At 42.8% G+C, this 24,521-nt stretch overlaps 1 protein-coding gene across 2 annotated transcripts in view; it reads right to left on the reverse strand.

Moving 5' to 3' along the window:
* The window catches only part of ClpX (Caseinolytic protease chaperone subunit), a 39,980-nt gene that overhangs the window by 7,537 nt on the left and 7,922 nt on the right, over positions 1 to 24,521 (reverse strand). Inside the window, exons 4-10 of one of the 2 annotated variants that reach the window (XM_065438924.1) lie at positions 21,727 to 21,872; positions 20,712 to 20,892; positions 15,916 to 16,113; positions 10,638 to 10,802; positions 8,769 to 9,022; positions 3,536 to 3,835; positions 131 to 223 (exon numbers count right to left, since the gene is read on the reverse strand). In XM_065438924.1, the coding sequence (XP_065294996.1) occupies positions 131 to 223; positions 3,536 to 3,835; positions 8,769 to 9,022; positions 10,638 to 10,802; positions 15,916 to 16,113; positions 20,712 to 20,892; positions 21,727 to 21,872 (1,337 nt within the window). The remainder of the gene's footprint in view (positions 1 to 130; positions 224 to 3,535; positions 3,836 to 8,768; positions 9,023 to 10,637; positions 10,803 to 15,915; positions 16,114 to 20,711; positions 20,893 to 21,726; positions 21,873 to 24,521) is intronic. The other variant, XM_065438925.1, reaches the window with a different exon arrangement.

Genomic DNA, 24,521 nt, shown 5'->3' on the forward strand with positions numbered 1-24,521 from the left:
AAAACAATCACTTATCAAAGCTCCTTTTGTTGCTTTTCAAGAATGTCAAGAAAATTGAACAACTCTCTACGCCTGTCGCAGACAGCTTTACAATGTAGCCAAAAAGAAGTCAGTATGTTGTGCTGCTCACCATGATTGCCCGCAGTCCTCTCGCACCGGTCTTCCGCTCCATGGCCAGATGAGCAATCGCTCTCAATGCCTCTGGCTCAAAGGTCAGTTCCACCTGAAAAAGGAATTCAAATTTGGAGCACATTCTCCAAGCCAAACTGTGTAACTCGTGGAGATTGTGGTGCACACTGTCACTTCTGTGCAGGCATTTGCTTATTCTGTTGTTCCTATGCCTCTACCGTTTCACCTGTGACGCTTATTGGGGTGGCTTTTTTCCACAGACCCATTTTCAGTAGTGGCGCATTGCACGACCAACCACGCTGGCCGTGGCAGCATGATCAGCTGGGCGAGCACACGAGAGAACCTCTCCAGGACAGCATCAACTGCATACATGTTTTTTCCCGCACCTGCCAACCCCTTTGTTTTGGGCTTCGCTCAGACCCGAGCTAGCCTATGGTGCCTCGCAGCTTTGACAAGTACTTGCCTGGTGTTGCACCTCTTCCGAATGCTATGCCAAAGAGCCGTGCCTAGTGCTTGTGCATGGTCATACTACATCAAGCCACACTTACCTGAGGCCCAAGCCAACGGAGATTGCCTTAGCTCTCATGAGCAGGCTCGCCGGTCATCGCGAGAGCATGCAGCGTATAGCCACAGGGACACTTTTCCCTTAGCGGTGAGTCACGAAGAGCCATCCTCCCACAGCAACGTGCTAGCGACCGTCTTTTCTGTAATTTTCACCGTAGGAGTGGGGGCCTCCTTGCTTCCCATGCCACCTTGGGACCAGGCATCTGTGCAGTTTTATGTGTCGCCAGAGGCAAGTATGCCTGTCTTTGTTAACTCTTTGAGGGTCAATGCTGTAAATTTACGCTGCCACAAAGAAGTCCCAAATGGTCAATGCCATATGTTTATGGTGCCGTCTGCATGTTCGCCTATCTGTTGGTCATAGGGATGCAATTAGATCAGTTCACAGGCGGGCACTGGTATATACAAACAATGCAGCTGCGTACAAATGATGCTGCCATGCCTATGTTTCTTTTCTAAAGACTCGGCTCAGAAAAACTGATTGCCCCTCATTGGTGACAAAATGAAGGATTACTGCAAGTCTCACCTGTTAGGTTTTTATGGCGGGCACACAACCATCTAGTTTACTTGTGTGCGCTTACACACATGGCTCGATTACGCTATGGGCGTGCGCGCTGGTTGCTCTTCTGCAAGCAATTCGAGCAGCGATTCCTCCGATGCAGACTAATAGTCCGCATCGGAGGAAGGCACTCAAGTGCCGAATCAGAATATATCTATTTCAGTGTATCTGCATTTTTATTCCTATTATACGTTAGGGTGTGCAAATATTCGTAAATTTCAAATATTATCGAATAAGATATTTTTAATATTTGTATTCGATTGGATACTAATATTCAAAACAAATCGAATATATTGCTTGCCACGCGGGAGCAAACATGGTTCTTAGCGTTTATTTCTATCTAATCTAATGAAGTGTATATAAATTTCTGCTGAATTTTGCAATAATTTCATGCTGCTGGTGAAATTTCACCTGTAAAACATGCTTAGCCACTGGACGTCTAAGCTGTGCAGAATAGCCAGCCCCTCAGTCGCAAGGGGCACGGGTTTGCGAACAGCGAGGGTGCACTCTTTTGCTGGTTCCAGTCCCAATTCTGAGCTTATTGCTTGACAGAAAATGCGATGAGTGACAACTGGTACAGGGTCAAATGTCTCTGTGCTGAGTTGAAATTGATGCGGTATGCTAAGGCACAGGTTGGCGAGAACAGACAACTAGCAGAAATTATTCAATCCTTCAAAGCTAACATGAGCCAAATACAAAAGCTTTGAGTATAACGGCTAACTAGTTTAATTTTTTTACCAATGACAATGCAATTGCAATGTTCCAACATGTTAAAATAAACCAACTTGCTAATGAATGCATGTGTATATCATTATTTGATATTTGATGCTAAGTATCTATAATTGAATCGTATTCAAACATTTTAATATTCGCACACCCCAATTATAAGTATTTATGGAAGCCCATCCGTGCTCATGAATAAAAAATGCATGTTTACCTACATTAAATATTTTTGGTCACTTTATGGTCAGTCTAAAGAAATTGCAGCAAAGATTTTTCAAAATAGGATTAGTTTGGAGATTTTAAATCTGCAATAAAGAAATTTGACCATGGGAGGGTCACATTTGGTAAAAAAATATTGACCCTCAAAGGGTCAACCTAGGGCTATACCGAGTTTCTTGACATGCAGCGTTTGGCACCTTTTGCAGGCTGAATGCACACAGAGTGACACACTATGCGAGATCACAACTGACGTGGCCCTGAGGCTCGCTAAGCCCAGACCCACAGTGGTCGGCACTCCTGTGAGATGCTAGGCCCCACAAACTATACCCAATTACAGTTCAGCTGTTTATTTGAACAATCCAAAGGGCACAATGGCTACACGGATACTGGGCAAGAACACATGGAAAGAGTTACCAGTTATATGAGTAAATAAAAGACTGAACTCTTTTAGTTTAATTTTGCACCCGAACCATGGCTCAAAGGCATGGCTGTAATGTCACGTAATCCAAGCATTTTCACACGTTAGGGTCATTTTTTGCACAAGAAAAGCCCAGTTCACACTCTTGTTTGTTTCTGAGTGAAAGTTAAGTACTATGTATTAGTATGGATCAGTTATCTACAGCAAGATTCTGCCGGGATATGACATCATAGGTTGCTGGTACAGACTAAAGTGGCATGACCACCACGTTTTCGTTTCCACTTCCTTTCTGGCACACCAAGCCCTTCCGCTTCCTGCAAGGCTGACCTATTTACAATTCCACAAGTGTAACCCGCCAATGCTTCCCTTCAGTGTACTTTAAGTGCCAAGAGCAATGTTCAAAGAAATCTGAACTTCTGTGAAAAGTATTAAAATACTGGTTTGCTGAACAAAGACTGCCTATCTTGGTGTTAAAACTAAAATATATTTAGAGGACTTCTAAATAGGTTTCTTTATCTAAGGTGCACAGGTGCAGCGTGTAGAGCACTTACCAGATGCAAAAGAATGCTCATATACTACAGAGCAACCAGTGTTTTTTTTTTTTTTTAAACTAATTCAGGCAAGCAACCATGCCAAGCATGTTACTCAACAATGTGGACTAAAGTACGCAATCCTGTTGTATATTTAGATAAAGTACAAAGCAATGGTGAGCACAAAACCTTATTTTTAAAGATGGTAAACATGCAGATACACTTAATTTATGCATGCGTGTGTGACTTGCATCTCCCCGAGTGTATGTGAAGGAGACATTGTCTTGGAAAATGTTTGCGAGAGGACATCACTTAGGCAGTGCCCTAGAGGTGCTAGGTGAAACCAAAGCTTTGGAATAAATTGTGGTTCAGAGCTCCTCCAAGGAGGCAACCCACCTTGTCCATGCCAAAGAGCATCTGGTACTGGGGCACCAGCGCATTTCGCGGCTCCGTCAGAATCTGCACCAGCATGTCCTCACTCAGGCTGTGGAAAGGCACCAGCACAGGGAAACGCCCCACAAACTCAGGTATCATGCCAAACTCAATGAGGTCCCGGGCCTCCACACCGTGAAGCAGAGCATCACGCTCGGCGTTGTCATCACTGGCACTGGAGTGGGGCGAGGCGTTGGCCAACCCTGCCTGTGAGGCGGCCCGCCGCCCTGGAGAGTCGAGTGACGGGGCACAGAAACCGAGATACTGCGAAGAGAGGTGGGGAAACACGAACCACCATCGCTCCACCTTATAGTTCAACGACACAGTGCCGGTGAAGCTAGAAATAGCCTAAGCCGATTTCAAGCTAGAATGCACTGCAAGTACAGAGTCTGCATTCTACGACCCTGCATTAAATTAGCCAAGAACAAATCCAGAAACGTGTTCAAGGCCATTCACATAACCACCATTCAGTTACCATGCCAATTCTTTAGGTATGGTTCAATCAAAAGAGCAGACCTTTGATTATATTAAACTGCTTAGGTGCCCTTTGTTTGCATCCTGCTAGAACCTGTACAGTTTTTCACAGAAGTGTAAAGGCTACAGCTCGTCCTCACAATACGGTACCAGCTCCTTGGCAGTAGAACCTTGATATAACCAAGTTGCTAAAATGCGCAATTTGCTTCGTTCTAGGGAAATTTCATGGTATTGAAATTCGACCTTTCATGCAAAAAGTACAGTCGTCGGCCAATTTCCTTACAGAGAATGAGGCCGTAGAATTTTCCAAATTATCAGGCAATCGAAAAAAGCAAATTTGAATAAGCAAACAATTCATTATGATAAATCTTGGACCATGTTTGGTCCATGCTTAACAACAACAAAAAGGAAAATGGCTCAGTAGCCTCATTAGTGGCTACTTAGCGAATATGGCATTGCGCTGCTAAACTCGAGCTCACGGGTTCAAACCAGGTCGCAAAATTTGATAGAAATAATGTGGAAAAACACCCGTGTACTTCTGTTTAGGCGCACATTAAAAAACCCCATGTTGTGAGAGCTGAACAGGGTGCTTCATAACCTATAGGGAGACGTAAAATGACAGAATTTGTTTAAAAAGATGAAAAAAAAGGCAGCTCCAGCCTTAGTTTTTTTTTTTTTCTAGAGTCTCATATATATTTCATACCTGAATGTAATGTCATTCCGAACTGTATGTGCACTCAACTAAGCAGCTTCTGTATTATAAACGGCTGCTTTCCGCTATCCAATGCACTATCATAAGGACATTAATGAATCAAAGGAACAGCATGCCTCACATACACGTGCAGATCGTTCCAGATCTGCTCTGTTCACTGAAGAAGACAAGTGCGGCACCACACTGGGCACCCAGTTTTAATGGGTTGCAGACATGACTGTCAAATGTTTTGCTTGCCTGAATAAAATTAGCAGATTTACAGGCTGCCCCAAATCGGGGCATTTATACTGAATGACAGCTGGGAACTTGTTCAGCAGAACCGATTAGCACCCATGTGTTACTTCTCTCAGGAACTGGTGTGCCTCTGCACAACAGCCACGACTCTCCAGCCGCACAATCATTCGGAATAAGAGTCCTCACTTGCATCGGCCCCTCACCTTTAAGGCTTCAAAAGTCTTGTTATGCGTTCCATTCGAATGAAAACAGTTATTATTTTTAATAGTGAATTCTGAAGTCGAATACGATTTGAACAGCAAGCACCACTCAATTAGGCTATATGTTTTTAATTCACTTTGCCTGCCAGCACGTTGAAGATCGCCAGACAAGCTACGGAGATTACATTGATAAAGACTTCCCAGTCTCTCCAAATCAGTTTGAGTACATAGGCAATATTTTTTCCTTAACATTGTTGTTCATATTAACATCCAATAATTGCCTTGATTCCTTTCCTCGGAAGGTCTACTGGTTCACCAGGGGCTGCTGCAGCTTTTAAAAGAAACACGCTTATTCCAGTCAGGGGCTTTCACTTTTTCAATCAGTGCATTTTGAATATCTGATAATTTTTCTCTTACATATATGCTGTGAATATATATGTCTCTGATTCTTAGGTTTACCTAGAAGCACATTAGTCATCTGCGTCTTCTTGTGCCACGCAGTCAACCCGCTTTATTTCACTATAATATTGTTGTCTTTGATCATTGTCCCTGATCAATATTCCACCAACAGGAACAGCACATGAAATGACATGGTATCAATAAAAACTTTTTACGTAGCTTCATGTTGCAGATAAGCAGCTTTGTGGCAAAAATGATGTGTTACATTTAGAAAACAGTGTTAAAAACAGTACTTCAACTGGCTAAACCTACAATTGGTACCGGCCGATAAGAATCATGGGCGCACCAGGGCAAGTAAAACCCTAAACAATTTTACTGCACGGACTTTCTGCGAGAAAAACTGGGTTTCTGCCAGCGTCCGCGCAACAAACGTGCGCTTGCTAGCAGACGACGTACTAAACGACAGCAAAATTGAAGACATCATGTTGTATAACCCATGCCTCAAACATGTATACGTAGTAGGGGTGTGCGAATATTGAAATTTTCGAATACGAATCGAATACGAATAAGGCGAAAAACTGTCTTCGAATATCGAATCGAACATCGAATAAATGTGTAGTATTAAAACGTTGCAAAACGAGGCTGCCCCCTTTACCCTTTTAAAAATAATATTGCATTTTACGAGGCTGCTTCAGGGTAAAGAGGCACTCATTCTAGGTAATGCACTCAGGTAATGTCAGGTAATATTCTGTCAGGTAAACACTTGTTACAGATTATCGCGAAGGAAAATTGACTGCTCAACATGTTCAGAAAGTAAAGGCTCTCTATGCATTGTGACAACATTGGTCCAGGTAACATTTTCTAGGTGCATATTTTATTGCGCATACTTACAAAGCCCGAAAGTACATCATATATTGTTATGAAAGAGCCTTGTAATAAAGCTTGGTAAAAAAAATCGAAACTGATCATGTCTCACGGGCCTGATGCAGATAGACTGGAACAGAGCGTACACATTCATGGTAAGGTTCGTTACAGCACTTAAGATCACAGTGCTGTAACGCTGTGTCGTCGTTTTGTACCTTCTTTTGTCCTTGTTTTGTGTTGTGCTGTAACGAACCTTACTATGAATCCCAACCAACTGGTCCAACTTGCCATCTTGATGCAGAGCATACAGATAATGAGCGGATCATGTGAAGCTCTCAGAGAATAAACATGTTCTTAGGAGAATGTGGAGCAAGCATATAATTCGTTAATTGCTAAATTATTCTCAGTCTGTCCGAATATTCGCCCTTTCGACCATTATTCGGCCGTCCTCGAATATTCGGGAATTTACGAATACGCATTTCTCGAATCGAATACGCTTCGAATAAGGAAAATATTCGATTCGTATTCGAAATTTCGAATATTCGCACACCCCTAATACGTAGCAAAGAGGTGTCAATATAAATTTGCAGTTGAAATAAAGCACCATTATAAGAGCGTATGCACGCAATCGGTCTCATGCCCGCAGTGAAATTACGTTGAATATGCCGTGAAGCACGTCAACGCCCCAATCCAGTTCGCTCGCAGTGCCCTTGCACTATTTTTCCACACGCAGCGCCTCAGCGAGAGAACGCCGTTCAGCCCACTCGACCACTGTCCAGTACACTCTAGTGTGCAGGGCGTGATAGGATCTTATCACACTTGGACTTTATATGGAAGATGACGTGGCTCCATTTTGGCGATCACTCGTGTTATGCAGCTCACAATTTGAGAGGTGCGTTTGCAAGCCACCCCTTATAATTAAATCATTTGACCATCTGTGTCCGTGGAAATTTTCATTTATTGTCTTGGGAAATCAACGAGGATAAGTGGTTCTCCGCTATCAAGAGCCCCGATGCCGGGGCGCAACTATGGGCTGTCCAGAGGGCCCACGATGCGGCGGTCGGGCAAGGCCTGACTGTCCCAACGTGGGAGCGGCCCGCAGCGCGCTGAGTCGCGTACCTCAGGACCTTATTAAAGTTTTGCATCCATCCATCCATTGGGATTGCTTTGTAGTGGCAGTGAAATTTCATTAGAGTGAAATCGCATATGAACACACTTTGTTATATTGAGGTTCTAAATAGATGGTGTTCTATGGACAAGAGGTTATAAAAACTTAGATACTTCATTATAGTGACAATTCAGTGGCAATTCAGTGGCACTTTTGCTAAAAGTAATCCGTGATTCAGTAAGAATTTGCAACTCTGGAAAGGCTGTTTATTAGGGGTGGGCGAATATTAATTTTTGTGAATATGAATCGAATACACATAGTAACTATCAAAGATTGAACAGTCACATCCAGATGCATATATTTACAGCATGAATATCTGCTTTGGTATAATTTATTTGTTACCATGCCTGTACTGACTAGTGCAAAAAAAGGCCATCAGCTATCAGGGACAAAGGATCAGTTTTATAACAAGGTTACTAAATGTCATTAAAAAGCTACATAAATAGCCTCTCGGTATATGTAAAGCTTAGCTGCAAAGAAGTTTTCCAAGAATGAATGGCTGCTATATTACTAGCTTTCCAAAAACGTTCAATAAATGGTTGCTAAATAAACATCAGAAGTTGCTGAAAAAAAAAAAAGCTGCAGAAGGTCCTGTGTGTTGTAAACACATGTAAACTGGCCCGTTGCCATGCGTAAAAGATAAAACTGCCACATGACTGGACTTTCAAAAGCACTAAGTGACTATAAGCAGCAATCATGGTTGTCATGTAGGCTTCTACCGAAAAGCCGAAAACGAAGCTTGCATTACTCATTTTGAATCAGCATTGACTCAAAGCTTTTGTTGGCTGTTTTTTCACTTCTGATAACCTTCAATCCTTTTTTAGAAGACAGAGAACCACAGCAAGACTTTAACAGCAGATTGTTGCAAAATATTTGGTTAGTTTCAACTATTTGAAAATGCCAAATAGTTATTTTTCGGATACAAATATGAATAGTTTTTGTATAATATTCAACTGGTATTCCAAACTTCGGATATCCACCCACCTTTACTGTTTATTTATTAGCGTCTGCAATACCAGAAAAGAAATGCTTGAAATGCTCCTGACTGTGTGAAACAAAGTTATCCACGCCATTCTGTAGACCAGAAACAAAGCCTTGTTAACCTGACCCCTCTTTCTATTAGAGTAAAAGCAAGGTTGATAGTACCTTTTCATTGCGCCGGCGTCCAACAATGCGGTCAAGGCCATTGAAAGCTCCGGAGGCCACAAAAAGCACATTCGTTGTATCAACAGTAAGGGCGTCGCCCCGAAGCTTGCGAGAGCTGCGTTCAGGCACGCTGACCAAGGTACCTTCAAGCATCTTCAGCATGCCTTGCTGCACCCCTTCTCCACCTACGTCTCTAAGCTGATGGATGCCTGGCACAGCTCCAATCTTGTCGACTTCATCCAGGAACACTATTCCTGTACAGGCCAGGGAATGCCACTATTTTGCATCCTCTGATGAACTAATGTAACAGACGCAATTAATATGTCAAACACCATCTCTCAGAGCCACACAGTTTCTTACAGTAACCTATAGGGATAACACGTTGCAGTTCTGTTGTACGCTTACAAATGCAATAAGAGGTTTGGAATGGCATATTTCTCATTAGCCAAGACGCCTTGAAAACTTGTCTGGCAACCAATGTTCCTTCATTCACTTTGATTTAGCCTTTACTAAAACAGCATATAAAATTCTGTTCTTTCACTGTTGCATAACACAGCATAACAAGCGCACATGCGTGGGCTTGTGTGCACTCAACATGAGCAGTGCTGACAGGCCCCCAATGTATAGAAATGAGGATGCCTCACATTTTTAAAAAATTTACTTGCAGTACTTCTACATGTGACTAAAGATTAAACACACTTCACTATATTGATGTTCAACATACGTGGTGTTCTAAGGACCATAAGTTATATGAAGTTAAATACTCTGCTATGTCGAGAATTTCATTATATTGAACTTTGTTATACAGTATCAAAGTTTAACTGTATATGCAAAGTTTCACCATTTGACAACATACTGCGGCATTAGTTTTGGATAAAATGGTCTTCAGGTATAATGGAACTGTTTCACTGTATTATTACAGTCCATTCTAATGAGCATTGACTGTATTAGGAAAAAAAAGAAATTCCTTTTTTGCAAGCGAGGAACCAACTTTTCTTATATTTGTAAACATCTTCATTCATTCATTCATTTATTATACTCTCAAATCCTGTGAAGGCTTTACAGAGGGGAGTGGGTTACAGGTAAATTCAAACTGTAAGTCTTATAAGAGAAAAAAAAATACAACATAAAAATACAATTTGGCAAATAATTCAGTAGGAATACAATGAGCAATTGCAAAAGCTATTACAAAAAAGGACAAGATATACAAGTACATTAAACAGCATTCTAGCAAGTAATGTTGGTTAAGGCATCACAAAACAAGAAATTATTGCAGATGGATACAATGTTTGCGGGCAGGTGGTTTCACTCTAGTGACGTGCGAGGTACAAATGACTGGGAAAATGTATTTGTGCTGCAAGAAGGGACGTGAACCTTGTAAGAATGATCAATGTGACGAGTTACGTAGTGTGAATGGATGCATCACGCAGTGTTGTATGGTGAAAAATTTTGTTAAATAATGATAAAGGGGAAACTTTGCATCGAGCTGCAAGTGATGGAAGAGAAAGGCTAGTTCTCATGGCTGTTACACTGGCAGTTCTGTTATAATTGCTTGCTATAACTGCTATTATTATTAGCTTTAATTGCTATAATTGCTATTATAATTTCTATAACTGCTTGCTATGTCAAGGTTTTATGCAAATCTCACAACTTTTCAAACTATTCACTTCAAATTCATTTGACACTAATTACTATTCCCTTCGACATTGCTTCAAATGAAAAAAAAAACTGTATTCACACAAGCCTAGCACATTGTACTACTGAGAGCAATTTGTGCTGTGACAACACGAAAATGACGTCAGTGGCGATATTCAGGCTGAGTATCAATTACTGCGCAGATTACATTGGCATTGTTCACAGCAAACTTGCCTTGCTGCGCTCTGTCCACATTGAAGTTTGCGTCCTGAAGCAACTTGGCAATGACTGACTCGATGTCTTCCCCAACGTAACCAGCCTGTGTCAACGTCGTGCAGTCACAAATGGCAAATGGCACATCTAGGCACCTCGCTATTGTTTGGGCTAATAGTGTCTTCCCTGTAGGGTACAAAAACACAGTTAGATGAGAAATGACTTTTTAAAATTCTTCAAGTGCAACAAGAACACTGAGTACACTCAAGCCTGGCTTCAGACGGTAGCAGAAAAGTCAGATCCGCATGTGTTTTAACGCTCAGGCAGGCAAGAAGCATGACCTCCAAAATGTACAAGAACATTAAACAGAGCAATAAATGATGCACCCCATCAGAAAGCAGAGTCTCAATGAATAACTTCATATTTACTGAAACCAGCAGCAGGAGTCAAGCTAAATTTTGTTTGCATTAGGAATAAAGAAATGATAAGACACAAGTGTTTAACTCATCGGTGTTACCGCATGCCACCTCACTCGGGACGATCTTTCTGATGATATCATCGCCATTACAGATTGCGTAGCATTCCATGGCTCTCTGCGTGAACATTTCATACCTAAATAGGGTTCCATCTGTACAATACTTGTCGAAAACCCGATTTACCTGTTTCTGACGTGTTCTGTCGCACTTTTCCTTTTCCTTTTCCTTGTTAAACTTATTTAATGTTAAGCATTGTATAACTTGTTTTAATCTGTCCACCCGTATTCTCGGTTGACCATGTTCTTACTTATTTTTTGCGTATTAAGATGCCTTGTATTTTCACACACTGCTTTCTACCACACATATGCATCATATATATATATATATATATATATATATATATATATATATATATATATATATGATCGGCCTTAGTGAGATTAGAAGAACTGGTGACGCTTATACATTGCTGAATAATGGACATGTCCTCTGCTATAGAGGTCTCCAAGATAAGAAGCAATACGGGGTAGGATTCATAATCCATAACAACATAGCAGGCAACATTGACGAATTCCACAGCATTAACCCTTTGATTTTTTTCTTTGTCATACGCAATCACCCAGGGTCGATTTTTTTTATTGCAGATTCCAATTCTTCTGAGGGATCCATTTCGAAAAAAATTTACCAAAATTTTTCTAGGGTGACTGTAAAGTGAGAAAAAAATATTTTGCGTTGGTATATATGTACTGTTTATTCATGAATAACAACAATATAAAAGGAAATAAACTTATAAGAATTAAAATTTTTATGCATTGTTAGAAGGCTTAGAAACATAAGGCTTAGAAAATGTGCGCATGAGAATATTTCGCAAGTGTCGAATGTTCCTCCTCTTACACTAATATTTACATCCATAGCGTAATCAAACTATGTAGGTTAGCGCACTCAAGAAAACTGTGGTTGTGTGCCCGTCAAAAGAGCAAAACATGTGACAAACTTCCGCTAATCTTCATCTTATCACCAACCAGGCAATTAGTTTTCACGAGTCTACGAAAAAAGAAAACAAAAGGAACGCATGCACGGCGGCATCCTTCCTATGCTCACCACTGTGAGCACTAAACAAGCGAGAAACAGGTAGTCACTTTTTGAGCGATTAGTAACGAGATAGCCATCAGTTTTTGGAGCGCAAGAAACCGAAACCGCCACCTGCCCACGCGCGCACCAATGCGTGAGCGGTAGTATATAAACGCGCCAGAGCAAACTAGCTCTAAAATAAACCATGCAACGAAAACCGAGAAAGGGCGGAGTGAGAAAAAAATTCCCTGTATTCCTACATAATGACAGCACATGCCAGAAAAGAAAAAGTTAGGATTTTGCTGCACGTTTAAAACATGCAGACGGTGCTGTAAATATATGGCATCGACCATTCTGGACTTTTTCGCGGCGCCGTATATTTACATCATTGACCCTCAAAGGGTTAATGAAAGGGTAGCTGTAGTCGTAATGAAACTTAATAAGAGGTATAGATTAAAGGTAGTACAAGCCTATGCTCAAACATCCAGTCACGATGATGAGGAAGTAGATCAGTTTTATGAAGATGTTGAATTTGCGATTAGAAAAGTACAAACTCAGTATACTGTAGTAATGGGCGACTTCAATGCAAAAGTGGGGAAAAAGCAGGTTGGTGAACACGGAATTGGCAACTACGGCGTTGATACTAGGAACGCTAGAGGAGAGGTGCTGGTAGAATTCACAAAAAGGAACAAGCTTCGAATAATGAACACCTTTTTTAGGAAGCGTAGCAACAGAAAGTGGACCTGGAAAAGCCCTAATGGTGAAACAAGAAATGAAACTGACTTCATACTTTCTGCTGATCCCAGCATAGTGCAGGACGTAGAAGTGATAGGTAGGGTAAAGTGCATTGATCACAGGTTAGTGAGGGCTAGGATTCACCTAAATTTGAAGAGTTAAAGAGCAGAATTTGTCAAGAAGAAACAGGTCAACTTAGAGGCAGTAGGGGTAAAAGCAGACAAATTCAGGCTGGTACTTGCATACAAATATGCAGAATTAGAACACAGAGATGATGATGACATAGAGCTAATGAATGAAACCGTAACTAGGCTGGCTTCAGAGGCAGCAATTGAAGTGGGAGGCAAGGCACCAAGGCAACCAGTAGGCAAGCTCTCCCAAGTAACAAAGGACCTAATAAAGAAACGACAAAGAATGAAAGTGTCCAACTCAAGAGATGAACTGGTCAACAACGCAAAAATAAGTGATATTTGAAACTATAACGCGGGAAAGACTGAAGAAGCCGTAAAAAATGGACGCAGGCTGAAATCAGTGAGAAAGAAACTTGGCATAGGACAAACCAAGATGTATGCACTGAAAGATAAGCAAGGTACTATCATCGGCAATCTCGATGATATAGTAAAAGAAGCGGAAGAATTCTACACTCACCTGTACAATACCCAGACGAGTCAGGCTACCTCCATTAGAAACAGTAATGAACAGGATACAGAAACTCCTCCTATAACAAGTGATGAGGTCAGAAGGGCCTTGCAAGACATGGAACAAGGAAGAGCGGCACGAGAAGATGGAACAACAGTCGATTTAATCAAAGGTGGAGGAGACATAATGCTTGGAAAACTGGCGGCTTTTTATACGAAGTGCATATAGACTGCAACTGTCCGAGAAAACTGGAAGAATGCAAACATTATACTAATCCACATAAAGGGAGACGTTAAAGAATTGAAAAATTATAGGCCCATTAGCTTACTCCCGTTATTATATAAAATATTTACCAAAATAATCTCCAATAGAATAAGGGCAACACTGAACTTTAGTCAACCAAGGGAACAGGCTGGCTTCAGGAAGGGATACTCTGCAATGGATCACATCTATGTCATTAATCAGGTTATCGAGAAATCCGCAGAGTAAAATAAGCCTCTCTATATGGCTTTCATAGATTACGAGAAGGCATTTGATTTAGTAGAGATACCAACAGTCATAGCGGCATTACGTAATCAAGGAGTACAGAACGCTTATGTAAATACCGTGGAAAATATCTGCAGAGGTTCTACAGCTACCTTAATTCTACATAAGAAAAGCAGGAAGATATCTATAAAGAAAGGGGTCAGGCAGGGAGACACAATCTCTCCAATGCTATTCACTGCGTGCTTAAAAGAAGTATTCAAGCTATTAAACTGGAAAGACTTATAGGAGTAAATATCGACGGCGAATATCTCGGCAACCTTTGGCTTGCTGATGACATTGTTCTATTCAGCAACAATGCAGAGGAGCTACAACAAATGATTGAGGACCTTAACAGAGACAGTGTAAGAGTGGGTTTGAAGATTAATATGCAGAAGACAATGATGAATAGCCGGGCAAAGGCACAAAAGTTTAGGATCGGCAGTCAGCCTCTACAGTCTGCGAAGGAGTATGTTTACCTAGGTCAATTAATGAGAGGGAACCCTGATCATGAGAAGGAAATTCATAGAAGAATAAAAATGGGTTGGATCACACACGGCAGAAATTGTCAGCTCCTGACTGGAAGCTTACCATTATCATTGAAAAGGAAGGTGTACAATCAGTGCATTCTACCAGTGCTGACATATACTGATAAAGAAGCTTGAGAACAAGTTAAGGACAGCGCAAAGAACGATGGAATGAAGATTGCTAGGCATTATGAGACAGAAAGAGAGCGGTTTGGATCAGAGAGCGAACGGGTATAGCTGATATTCTAATTGACATCAAGAGAAAGAAAATAGAGCTGGGCAGGTCATGCAATGCGCCGGTTAGATAACCGTTGGACCATTAGGGTGACAGAATGGGTACCAAGAGGAGGGAAACGCAGTCGAGGATGGTAGAAGACTAGGCAGAGCGATGAAATTAAGAAATTCGCAGGCACTAGTTGGAACCGATTGGCGCAGGACAGGGGTAATTGGAAATCGCAGGGAGAGGCCTTCATCCTACAGTGGACATAAAACAGGCTGCTGCTGCTGATTATTTATATATATATATATATATATATATATATATATATATGGATTTTTCACCGTATGTTATAATTAACCATGTAAAGCGTCCATTATGCTGTGCTCTGATGAGGAGCCTGTAATTTCTGTGTGTACAGTCTAATACCGCAATACATTTTCACCTTTCCCTTATGAATGCAAATGAAGGATATGAGGCAATGCATTTCTATGGTGAACCTGACTTTGCTCAGATATGCAGGAAGCAAGATTATGGCATACATGCACATAAAAAAGAACACCGGGCATGAAGTATTGCTGATTGATGAGCACAATTATGACACTCGGTATGCATGCAATGAACGTATGTTTTCTATCATTTTCATATGTAATGTGGCCTGCCTCCTGATATATCACTCAAATCCTAAGGCGATGGCATTCGGCAAGAGCCAGTTTCCTACATCCACTGTTAGCTCTAGTCAGCTCTCAAATTTCAATTAATTTCCAATTTACAAAAGGTTCGTTGTCAGAAACTTAAAATTTGTTATTCCAGAGCACCAATCTACCAATTTAGTTTAACTTAACTTCTGCATAATGTACCTCTGACATTCATGAGGAAACCCTTCCACAGCAGCAGCAAGTTTATTTCCCGATCCCTCATCTGTGCGATATAGTCAGCCACAGCTAGAGTAGTGGCTAACTGCTCTAGCAGCGGCACACGCAGGGCAAGTGTTGCAAGCACAGCATCAAATATCAATAAACTTCAGGGTGCCTTTAAAAAGCAAAACACTTTGCTACTATCACAGTAATCCACTTACTGCCTGTCATGAATTCAAAAGAAATCTCACTCACCTGACCCCGTAGGCCCTAGGAGTAAGATATTGCTTTTCTCAAGCCTTATCTCGGCATCGGAAGCATCTAGGACATCTGTCCCACGTGTGGCGTGGCCATCAGCGTCGGTGCCATGAGCTGTGGGTGACGGCGGCTGACCCTGGATGCCCAGTCCCAGAGCACTTCCGTGAGTGATGCCCGAAATGTGCAGCAGGTCTGCTGGCAACAAGCAGTACACAGGCAAGAAAACTGGCATTCAGTAGCACCACAGAATTCAGTCATGACAATGCTGGTTAAAACAGCATACAAGAGGAGATTCAAAAGTTCAATTAATTTTGAAGGAGGAATTTTTGTACAATGTTCCAGTGGTGTAGCCAGAAATTTATTTCGTGGGGGGAGATTCCCCACCGACGGGGGAGATTCCCCACCGACAACTACCACTCCTCCCATTCCTTCATTTCTCTCTCTTCATATGTATATGGAGGTTGTACGCGCCACAAAGACAAACTCCTAGCACTGCCTGGACAAGAATGCTTTAACGGCGAGGATGCATGCTTTTGTGTTGTCGAAACAACACTTTGCTTAACGTTTTACAAAAGTTTTTCACTGCTAAGGTGTGGGTCACTTCACCTCAAATTATTCTATCATCCTTATACTATTTTTAAAAACCAGAATAATAAAAAAAAGAAATTTCATTTATGGACTGATGCACTTATATGATGTAAGGTCGATGACTTGGCTTTTACATGACTTGGAAAACCGAACAGTGCTAAAAACAAGGCCAAACAATACCAACGCGGTGCACTATCGTGTGTCTTCTTGTTTACAGGCCAGACTTGTTGCAGACTAGCTAACAGTGAAAATAACTGTTGTTTCCCAGCCTGATCTTCTAGTGAGTGGTATGGCCACGTACGGAAGATGGCAAGCACTATTTTGCAAGTCACCTATCAATCAATCGTGCTTTCAGCATTGCGGGCATGCTATATTATTCTAGATTTAAAAATACAAGAATGAAGCTTTACACTAGAACTTCAATAGTATTATATGATGCAAGTTTCACTCGCTTTTGGTAATCTGCTGTCTGACTTGCCTGAAGAGATCTTTGGGAGTAACTTTGGATCATAGTATTACAGTCATCACACAATGCATATTGTTATTTGATCACACTCGAGAATTGATGAGGTAGACAGTCCGAAGCAGGGCTGCTTCCTGTTTAGAAGCCTTTGTGAAAATTACGGCATCCGTAGTTCGCAGTAAAATAAGGGCCAGCTGGTAGCTCCGAGAAATTTGAAAGCATTGTGTCTTGCGACACCAATCTACAGTAAAAGCTCGTTAATTCGAATTCCGCGGGGATGCTATGAAAATTCTAATTATACAAAACTCGAACTAATGAAAGTCAGAGAGTATATCAGCGTATAAAGTCTGACGTGGCGTGAGCACGCGCGCACAGGCTACGTCACATTGGCGTGAACAACGTCTATACTTCGAAGCTCTGGCGCAGCCAATGTATCAGGACGCGACCAGTGCGGTCCGACGTGCCCGACGTCGAGATGGCGCTTGCTCCACCCAAGCGTTTGTCGCGCTGACTGGGGCGGAGAAAAAAAAAAAGACTCCGTCTCGCGCGAAATGCGAAGCATCGATTGCGATAGAAATACGTAGATAGCTATACGAAGTAAGGATAATAGTTTTATCGGCCGTATGAACTTGCAAGCATTCGCTTACTAACTAAATTAACAAGCACTGTTTCACGCGCGCACAGGTGAGCATGAACGCATCTCGCTCGATGACCGCGGAAACTCACTGAAAAACACTGGAGTGAGGGCACGCAGCAGTAGCAGCGAGCGAATTGACGTTCGTACAGCCCTCGCTTTAACGCAAACGAAACGTAGAAAGCACATCGCATATGAAGCTACCGGCAATACGCGCACTGTGCAAACATCGCAGATCGCCTTGAAGACGAGGCCCACGCGGGCGCGCACTTTGGCCATGTCGCAGATGAGCGGCGTTCGCCGGCTCACCCTCGCACGCTCGTACGCAAAGAACATGGCGCGCGGCGAGGATGTTATCATCCTTGCCGCTGATCAAAAAAGCAAAAGCTGCGCGACCCGCGCGGCGACGCCAGCGTGCTCCCGCGCATTAGCACTCTCCCCATCCACGATGATGCGGAGTGCGAATTATTGGTGGCGGTGCAGATTTCAGTGTGAATTAACGGGATGTGTTACATATTGCTTTCAATACATTGTGGGACGGACCGCGGCAACTAATTCGAATTATCCGAAATTTCGAATTAATGAGTAGTGAATCAACGAGCTTTTACTGTATTCTAAATCCTGCCAAGATGTTTAGTTTGGATGGGCTCTCCGTGGCAAGTAGCACGTGCTATGACGGGGCAAGTGGGTCTCAGCTAGGCGAACGGCCACGGCCGTCTGACGTTGAGCGATCACGCAGTGACGAGACGCTCTACCTATGGGCATAATTATCCATCAACTTTGTTCTTGATGGCTTTTATGCACGTCCCTCCCCCCTCCTCGTATCCATCACCCATGTGAGTCGCCTGCCTCACATGGGTGATGCCTTATTGCCTCACATGTGCCATATGAGGCAATAAGTATGCTCAACCTTCTCAGAGGTTATGAAGTATGGTGCACAACAACGTCTCAAGCAAACACCTCCCCTTGCGTGTTCTGTGTGCTACGCAGAAAAACAGCAGTGGTGCACACAAGGTAACGTTCAACATCAACTCACCAATCTGGTGTTGGACTAAACGTGGAAGAAATTAAGCATTTGCCATCAGCAACATTGCTCATTATCGTCAATCAAAGCAAACAGCACAAAAAGCTTCCCTTACATTGATTCCCACTTTGTGTGCTATCTGCACTTTTTTTTTTTTTCAGTAACATCTGGATAACATCTGGATAACATCTTGTTAGTAAACAAGTCGCAAGAAGGTCGGGGCGTAATAGCATGGTTGTGAGCGCCAGAGTGTGCGGTGCAGATCACACCAGAGCAATGCATCGATGTGGCTCACACCGTTTAAGATTTGCATGTGTTGTGCCGTGTGGTGCCTAAACCTGGGACGCCATAGCTAACTGCGCTTAGCGCCCGTAGCTGGCGTCCACAATTTAACAACAAAAATGTCGAAAGATATGGATATTGGTCCTGAGCCAAAAAAAGAACGAAATGTCAGTTTCACCACAAAGGTAGAGCATTGATGGCGATAGCAAGGAGACTAAATGAAGTAAAGTTCATAGGTTCATTGGTGTCAAGTGAACTCAGGCAAACATTAACAGATCTCGCTCGATGACCACGAACTCGCAGTCACAATGTGAACAAGCACTTTGTACTGTGTCTGTCGGAAACTTGAGATTACGCAACCGCCAGCTCTAGACGCGCGGGAACAGCAAAATGTATGTGAAGCCCACCATTCATTTCGGCTTGCCGCAGAGAGATTAATGACACAAGGCCCGTACACGGGTGCGAGCAAGGAGGAGAAAGCAGGAGTGTTCCTGCCCACTATCTCCCCCAATGTGTGCTTGATCACGTTACCATGCGTTCACTCACTCCCCATCCCTCTTGTGCGGAAGGAATTGTTAGCTCTCGTGTTGTTTACCAACATGACTAATGGGACAGCTGTGTTTCCTACTCTAACTTCTCGTGCAGAAAAGCACTTGAAATAACTTTTGCCTCGGCCAACATAGTTTTTTGCTATATTTACAAGCCATACAGGCTACAAGTACATCTAATGAATACATTGTTGCGCCAAAAAGGAAAATAAAGACTTGGGAGGGAGAGTATAAAATGACAGATTGAGCGCTGAAATTCACCTGATTTTATTCTTACAGCAGGGCAGTGCCCTGCTGCTACAATGCATTCATTAGATCCCAACCAACTCGCCCAGCAACAAGTTCCACTCAACTCCAATTACATGATTGAAATGGACGAAAACTTTGTTAAATTGAAACTGTGCCGTGAAATTACTTTGTTAAATCGCAAAATAAATACACAGCTTTCAATGCAACTAACATAGGGAAATGAAAATAGTTCTTTACATTGTGAATTTCGGTAAATCGAGGTTGGTTATATAGAGGTTTCACTGTACTGACATATGGGGCAGAAACTTGGAGGTCAACAAAGAAGTTTGAGAAGTTCAGAACCGCACAACAAGCAATGGAATGAAAAACGTTATGCTTAGCGTTAAAGAGACAGGAAGACAGCGGTATGGATTCTATAGAAAGTGAACTGGGATGACTGATATTCTAGTTAACATTAGGGAAAAGAAAGGGAATGCGCAGGCCATGTAATGTGTAAGACAGATCAGCAGCCGAGGATGGCAGATAACTAGGTGGTGTGATGAAATTAGGAAGTTTGCAGACATGAGACGGGTTGAACTGGTAGAAGACAAGGATATTTGGAGACCGCTTCAAGAGGCCTTCGTCCTACAGTGGACATAAATAGGCTGATGATGATGCAGCACTCTCTGTGCATAATTTGGCCCCCTTCTTGGTACATATCTGTTGATATGGCACACCCATATGTTCAGCAGGTCATAAAAAGTTCTATTATCAATTTACAGAACTGTTAACAGCTCACTGCATTAGTAAATTTATCTTTGTCCTTGTAAGGCCTCCAGCTCAGTGGCACCATAGACGGCCACAAATAAGCTGGCACAAGATCTGAAGATGTGGCTCAGAGCAGACTGCCTATAGTCGCACACACACCACATTGGTTGAAGTTGTCTGCTCACTTCTGTATTTGCCATATGAACAGAAAAACTGTCCGCAATTTACTTCAGCGAGGTGTCACAATGCAGCACTCACCCCTTGTTGTGAATGCAGCATGACTCTGGCCATCCACGACACTGCCAGTCTCTGCCTTCGGGGCACTATTGGATGCAGGGAGGTTGTTGTAGATGCGCTTGTAGTGGTTGTAAACAGCCACGGACAGTACCTTCTTGGCATAATTTTGTCCCACTACATGATGGTTGAGATACTCGTAGATCTTAAAGTGGAAGAAAAAAATGAGTAGTCTAGATTTTATGCAATAGGTGCAGATATGATACTAAGTACCTCCTGTATATAGTGAGGTCTCTAGCAGAAGTCCTTTCTTTCTATATCTCTAGTGATGCACGGTAAGAATAAGCATGCATAACAAAAGCACTACAGAGCATTTTAAAACGAGTCCATAGTACTGAGGTGAAAGTACTCCCAAAATGAGCACTGGAGAACACAACCATTGTAGTCAAGCCATGGAATGTGACATCACAAAGATGTGGCAGTGGTGCTCTCAGTTTCAGTGCAGGCAAAAGAGATGGCCACAAAGCTTAGTGATTCGTGCACACAGGATTGTAGCCATAATAAGCACAATCAAGGCCTATTCTGCTGTGTTCCTTTGAGACAGGATCAGAACTTGGGAGAAATATTTCAAGATTTTTCTGGCAAATTTACAATCAAGAACAAGCACAGAATCCATGTGTTAATGGGCCATTTTTGCCTACACCCCAGCTGTACTTGACTAGATGCCTTTATGCATTGTGCAATACAGGGCTCCCTTTATTAACAGGCATGCACATTCTCAATAAACATCAAATGCTTGCCTGTTATCTCCCAAATGCTTGGCTTTTGAAGCTATACTGCACGCACATTACCTGTTATAGTTGTGCCATACTACACTGGCTATCAGGTACAAGACCCTTTGAGAAGCCAGACTCAGGGAAAATTAACTATACGTGCAAGTGCAACCAGCAGCCCTAAGAGTGCTGTGCAAAGCTAGCCCTCATATGCCACAACAAGAAAAAAGAATTAGAGAAATGCTAACAGAAACACAACCGCCTACCTTCTTTGGAGGAGGGGGTGGCTTACGGACAAGTCCAGATTTGTCCGCACTAATACGTGCTTCTTTAAGTGTCTTCTTGGTGTCCATGTCTGACAGGACCACAAAGAAGTGGTGACACTTCTCGCACTTGACGAATCGTGTTGATGCTGCATTCAGTCACAAAACATTCCATCGGTTATGCATAGCTAATGCATGTCATATTGCTATGGAACAGTATTTGCCACAAATAAAAACGGGGACAGCGGAACGCCTCTCTTCCGCTGTCCCCATCTTTATTTGCGGTCAATGTGATATGCAGTAAACACCAACTAGGCCAAACTGAAGTTCTTCTGATAGCTAATGCATTCAAAGGTTGGCCTCACAGTTCCTTTGACAGAATCATTTCAGTGAAACTCCAATGAAAAAGTTTTCACAAAGTTATCATGACAACATTGGCAGCTACAGAAATTGGCTAATGTGAATATCTACAGTTATTGCACAGAAGCATTTCTCAAAATACCATATGTTTCTGTGTATAACCTGACCTGCAGTTACAACAGCGAGGAATTAAAAAAATTACGCAGATCTCACGTGCTGTGGGAATCGAAGTTATGTGAAGCATTTTGCATTTTGCTATGGCATCGGCCCTGCAGGATTGTGCCCTGAGCGGCTCTTTGACAACCTCGAAGATTTTAAGCCGGCACTCACCGTGCAGCTCGGACAGGCTAAGGGTCGCAAAGAGCATGGGCTTGTATAGCTGCTCAATCATCGCGAACACATTCTGCTTCCTCTGTGCGCAGTAGTGCACCGTCCTCGAGCTGCTCAACTAAACCTCTGAGGAATGCAACATCCGAGTTGACGCACTTCTCAATGGAGCTGCAGTCTTCCAAGAGCTTCTTTGTGAGCGTCAGGAGCCAATTGGCATGCACGAGATGGGAAACGTGCCTTTGAAGTGCTGCTCGTACAGAGGCAACCACCACCTGGTGTTCCGCAGCCGACATTCCCGGATCTCCTTAAACATGCCACCTGGCTCGGCGCAGGTAGTAAGCGAGAACCAAAGGTGGGAGTAGGATAATGGAGCTCGAGTGAAGACGATACTGCAACTATGCCAGCAATGCAAACATGAGCATGAGCACCCAGCGGCTAAAATTGGTAGGCACCACGAGCCTCACAGTGTAGAAAGCTAGATAGATACACACTAAGCACCTGAAGTTCACAAAGGACACTTCCCATTAAGAATAAAATATGGGCGTATAACCCGCGGAAATAACTGCATGCAGTAATGCTCAAAGCTCAGCAAAAAACATTTTTCATTCGTGGATGCACCACTCGTCCACATCATATCTTCGGCCAGTGGCACTGTTCTCTCTCTCTCTCTTTGGCAAGGAAACACAACAGAGGTGATCACGAATGAATCAGCCACGTGACATGTGCCATGAATCAGATCACTTCACAGCTAGCATTCACACGATAGAGCATGACAGCGTGGACGGAGCCAGCCTCGCATGTGCAATGGTGATGGAGGAAACGCGACCGAGCCGGAAATCCCAACAGTGATTCGGCTCTCCGCCGTATCACACGGACCGAAAGAGCACCACTGGAACGGGTGACGTATGAGTTTGCTGGCCCTGCATGCACTATTCGCCAACTCCTCAATGCAAAATGGTGACCCATAAGGAGCAATAGAATGAGCGACCATGAAGGAGGGGTGAAGGGAGCTTCAACACGCAGGGGTGGGAAGATGGTGCGATTCCACAGAAGATAACGAAACTGAAGGGCGCAGATAGTTACCTTGAAATGTGGCTTTATGGCAGCATGCGCCACGCTGCCGTGAAGCCACATGTCAAGGCGAAGTTTGCTTACAACCTGTGCCTCAACTTTACCATTAAATTTTTTGAATTTTTTTCGTACGGGTTATATGCAGGTTATACATGCAAAAATATGGTGTGATCAGTCCATAGAAACACCAGGAGTCCTTCGAGTGTTGAAAAATGTCTGCGGGGAACTTTCTGCATTAAATTACCATAGTTATTCGAATGTAAGCCAACTTTTTTTTTTCGGCAATGTTCCTGAAAGCTAGCTATCGACCTATATTCGTGAACAAACCTAGCAAAAATACCGAGCTAACAGAGTTCCTCTGTCACGGCTGCCCTAAAACCAATGTGTAGATTAACCCGACTGGCTTTAAAAGATGCTGCATATCCAATGCCCTCGATGGCCCAGAGGACAATGGCCTTTGCGGTGCAAAGGATGCCTGCGAAGCATCAAACGAGGGCAACTTCCCTGGCAGTTCCGACAAGGATGTAATTCGTAGCATCGGCTAGCGAGATTTAGAAGCCAAGGTTATAGCAAATGAAGTTTGTCATGTTCAAAATTTATTGCTTTTTTTAAGACATGGGTCAACTTATGTTCAAATTATCACATTTGATTTCTCAGCGAGTTCAATATATAGGGGTTGACCTATATTCATGTTCAAACTATTTTCGAGTAAATGCAGTGACAAGTCCCACGTACATGTCTTCGTACTCTCTCTCTCTCTCTATGAATGCGATCAGCATTCTCTGGAAACTTCATGCACTGTAAGGGGAGTTTCTGCTTATCCTTCTGTCTGTCTTGGTCTCTAATTGCTTTCCGACAACTTAGGCCACCGGGTAGTCCATGGTGTAATGGTCAGAGCCTCTGGCTGCTGTGTTGTGGGAACAGGGTTCGAAACCAACCATCGAAACCAACTCGGGTCACTGCGTATGTGCTGCTCCTCTTTCATGCCAACGTGCGTAACTGAATGTGCGCCACTGGGTGTGTGCCACTCTTCAATG

Source organism: Dermacentor albipictus, chromosome 1 (genome assembly GCF_038994185.2).
Source record: "Dermacentor albipictus isolate Rhodes 1998 colony chromosome 1, USDA_Dalb.pri_finalv2, whole genome shotgun sequence".
In the NCBI taxonomy this organism is placed as follows: Eukaryota; Metazoa; Arthropoda; class Arachnida; order Ixodida; family Ixodidae; genus Dermacentor; species Dermacentor albipictus.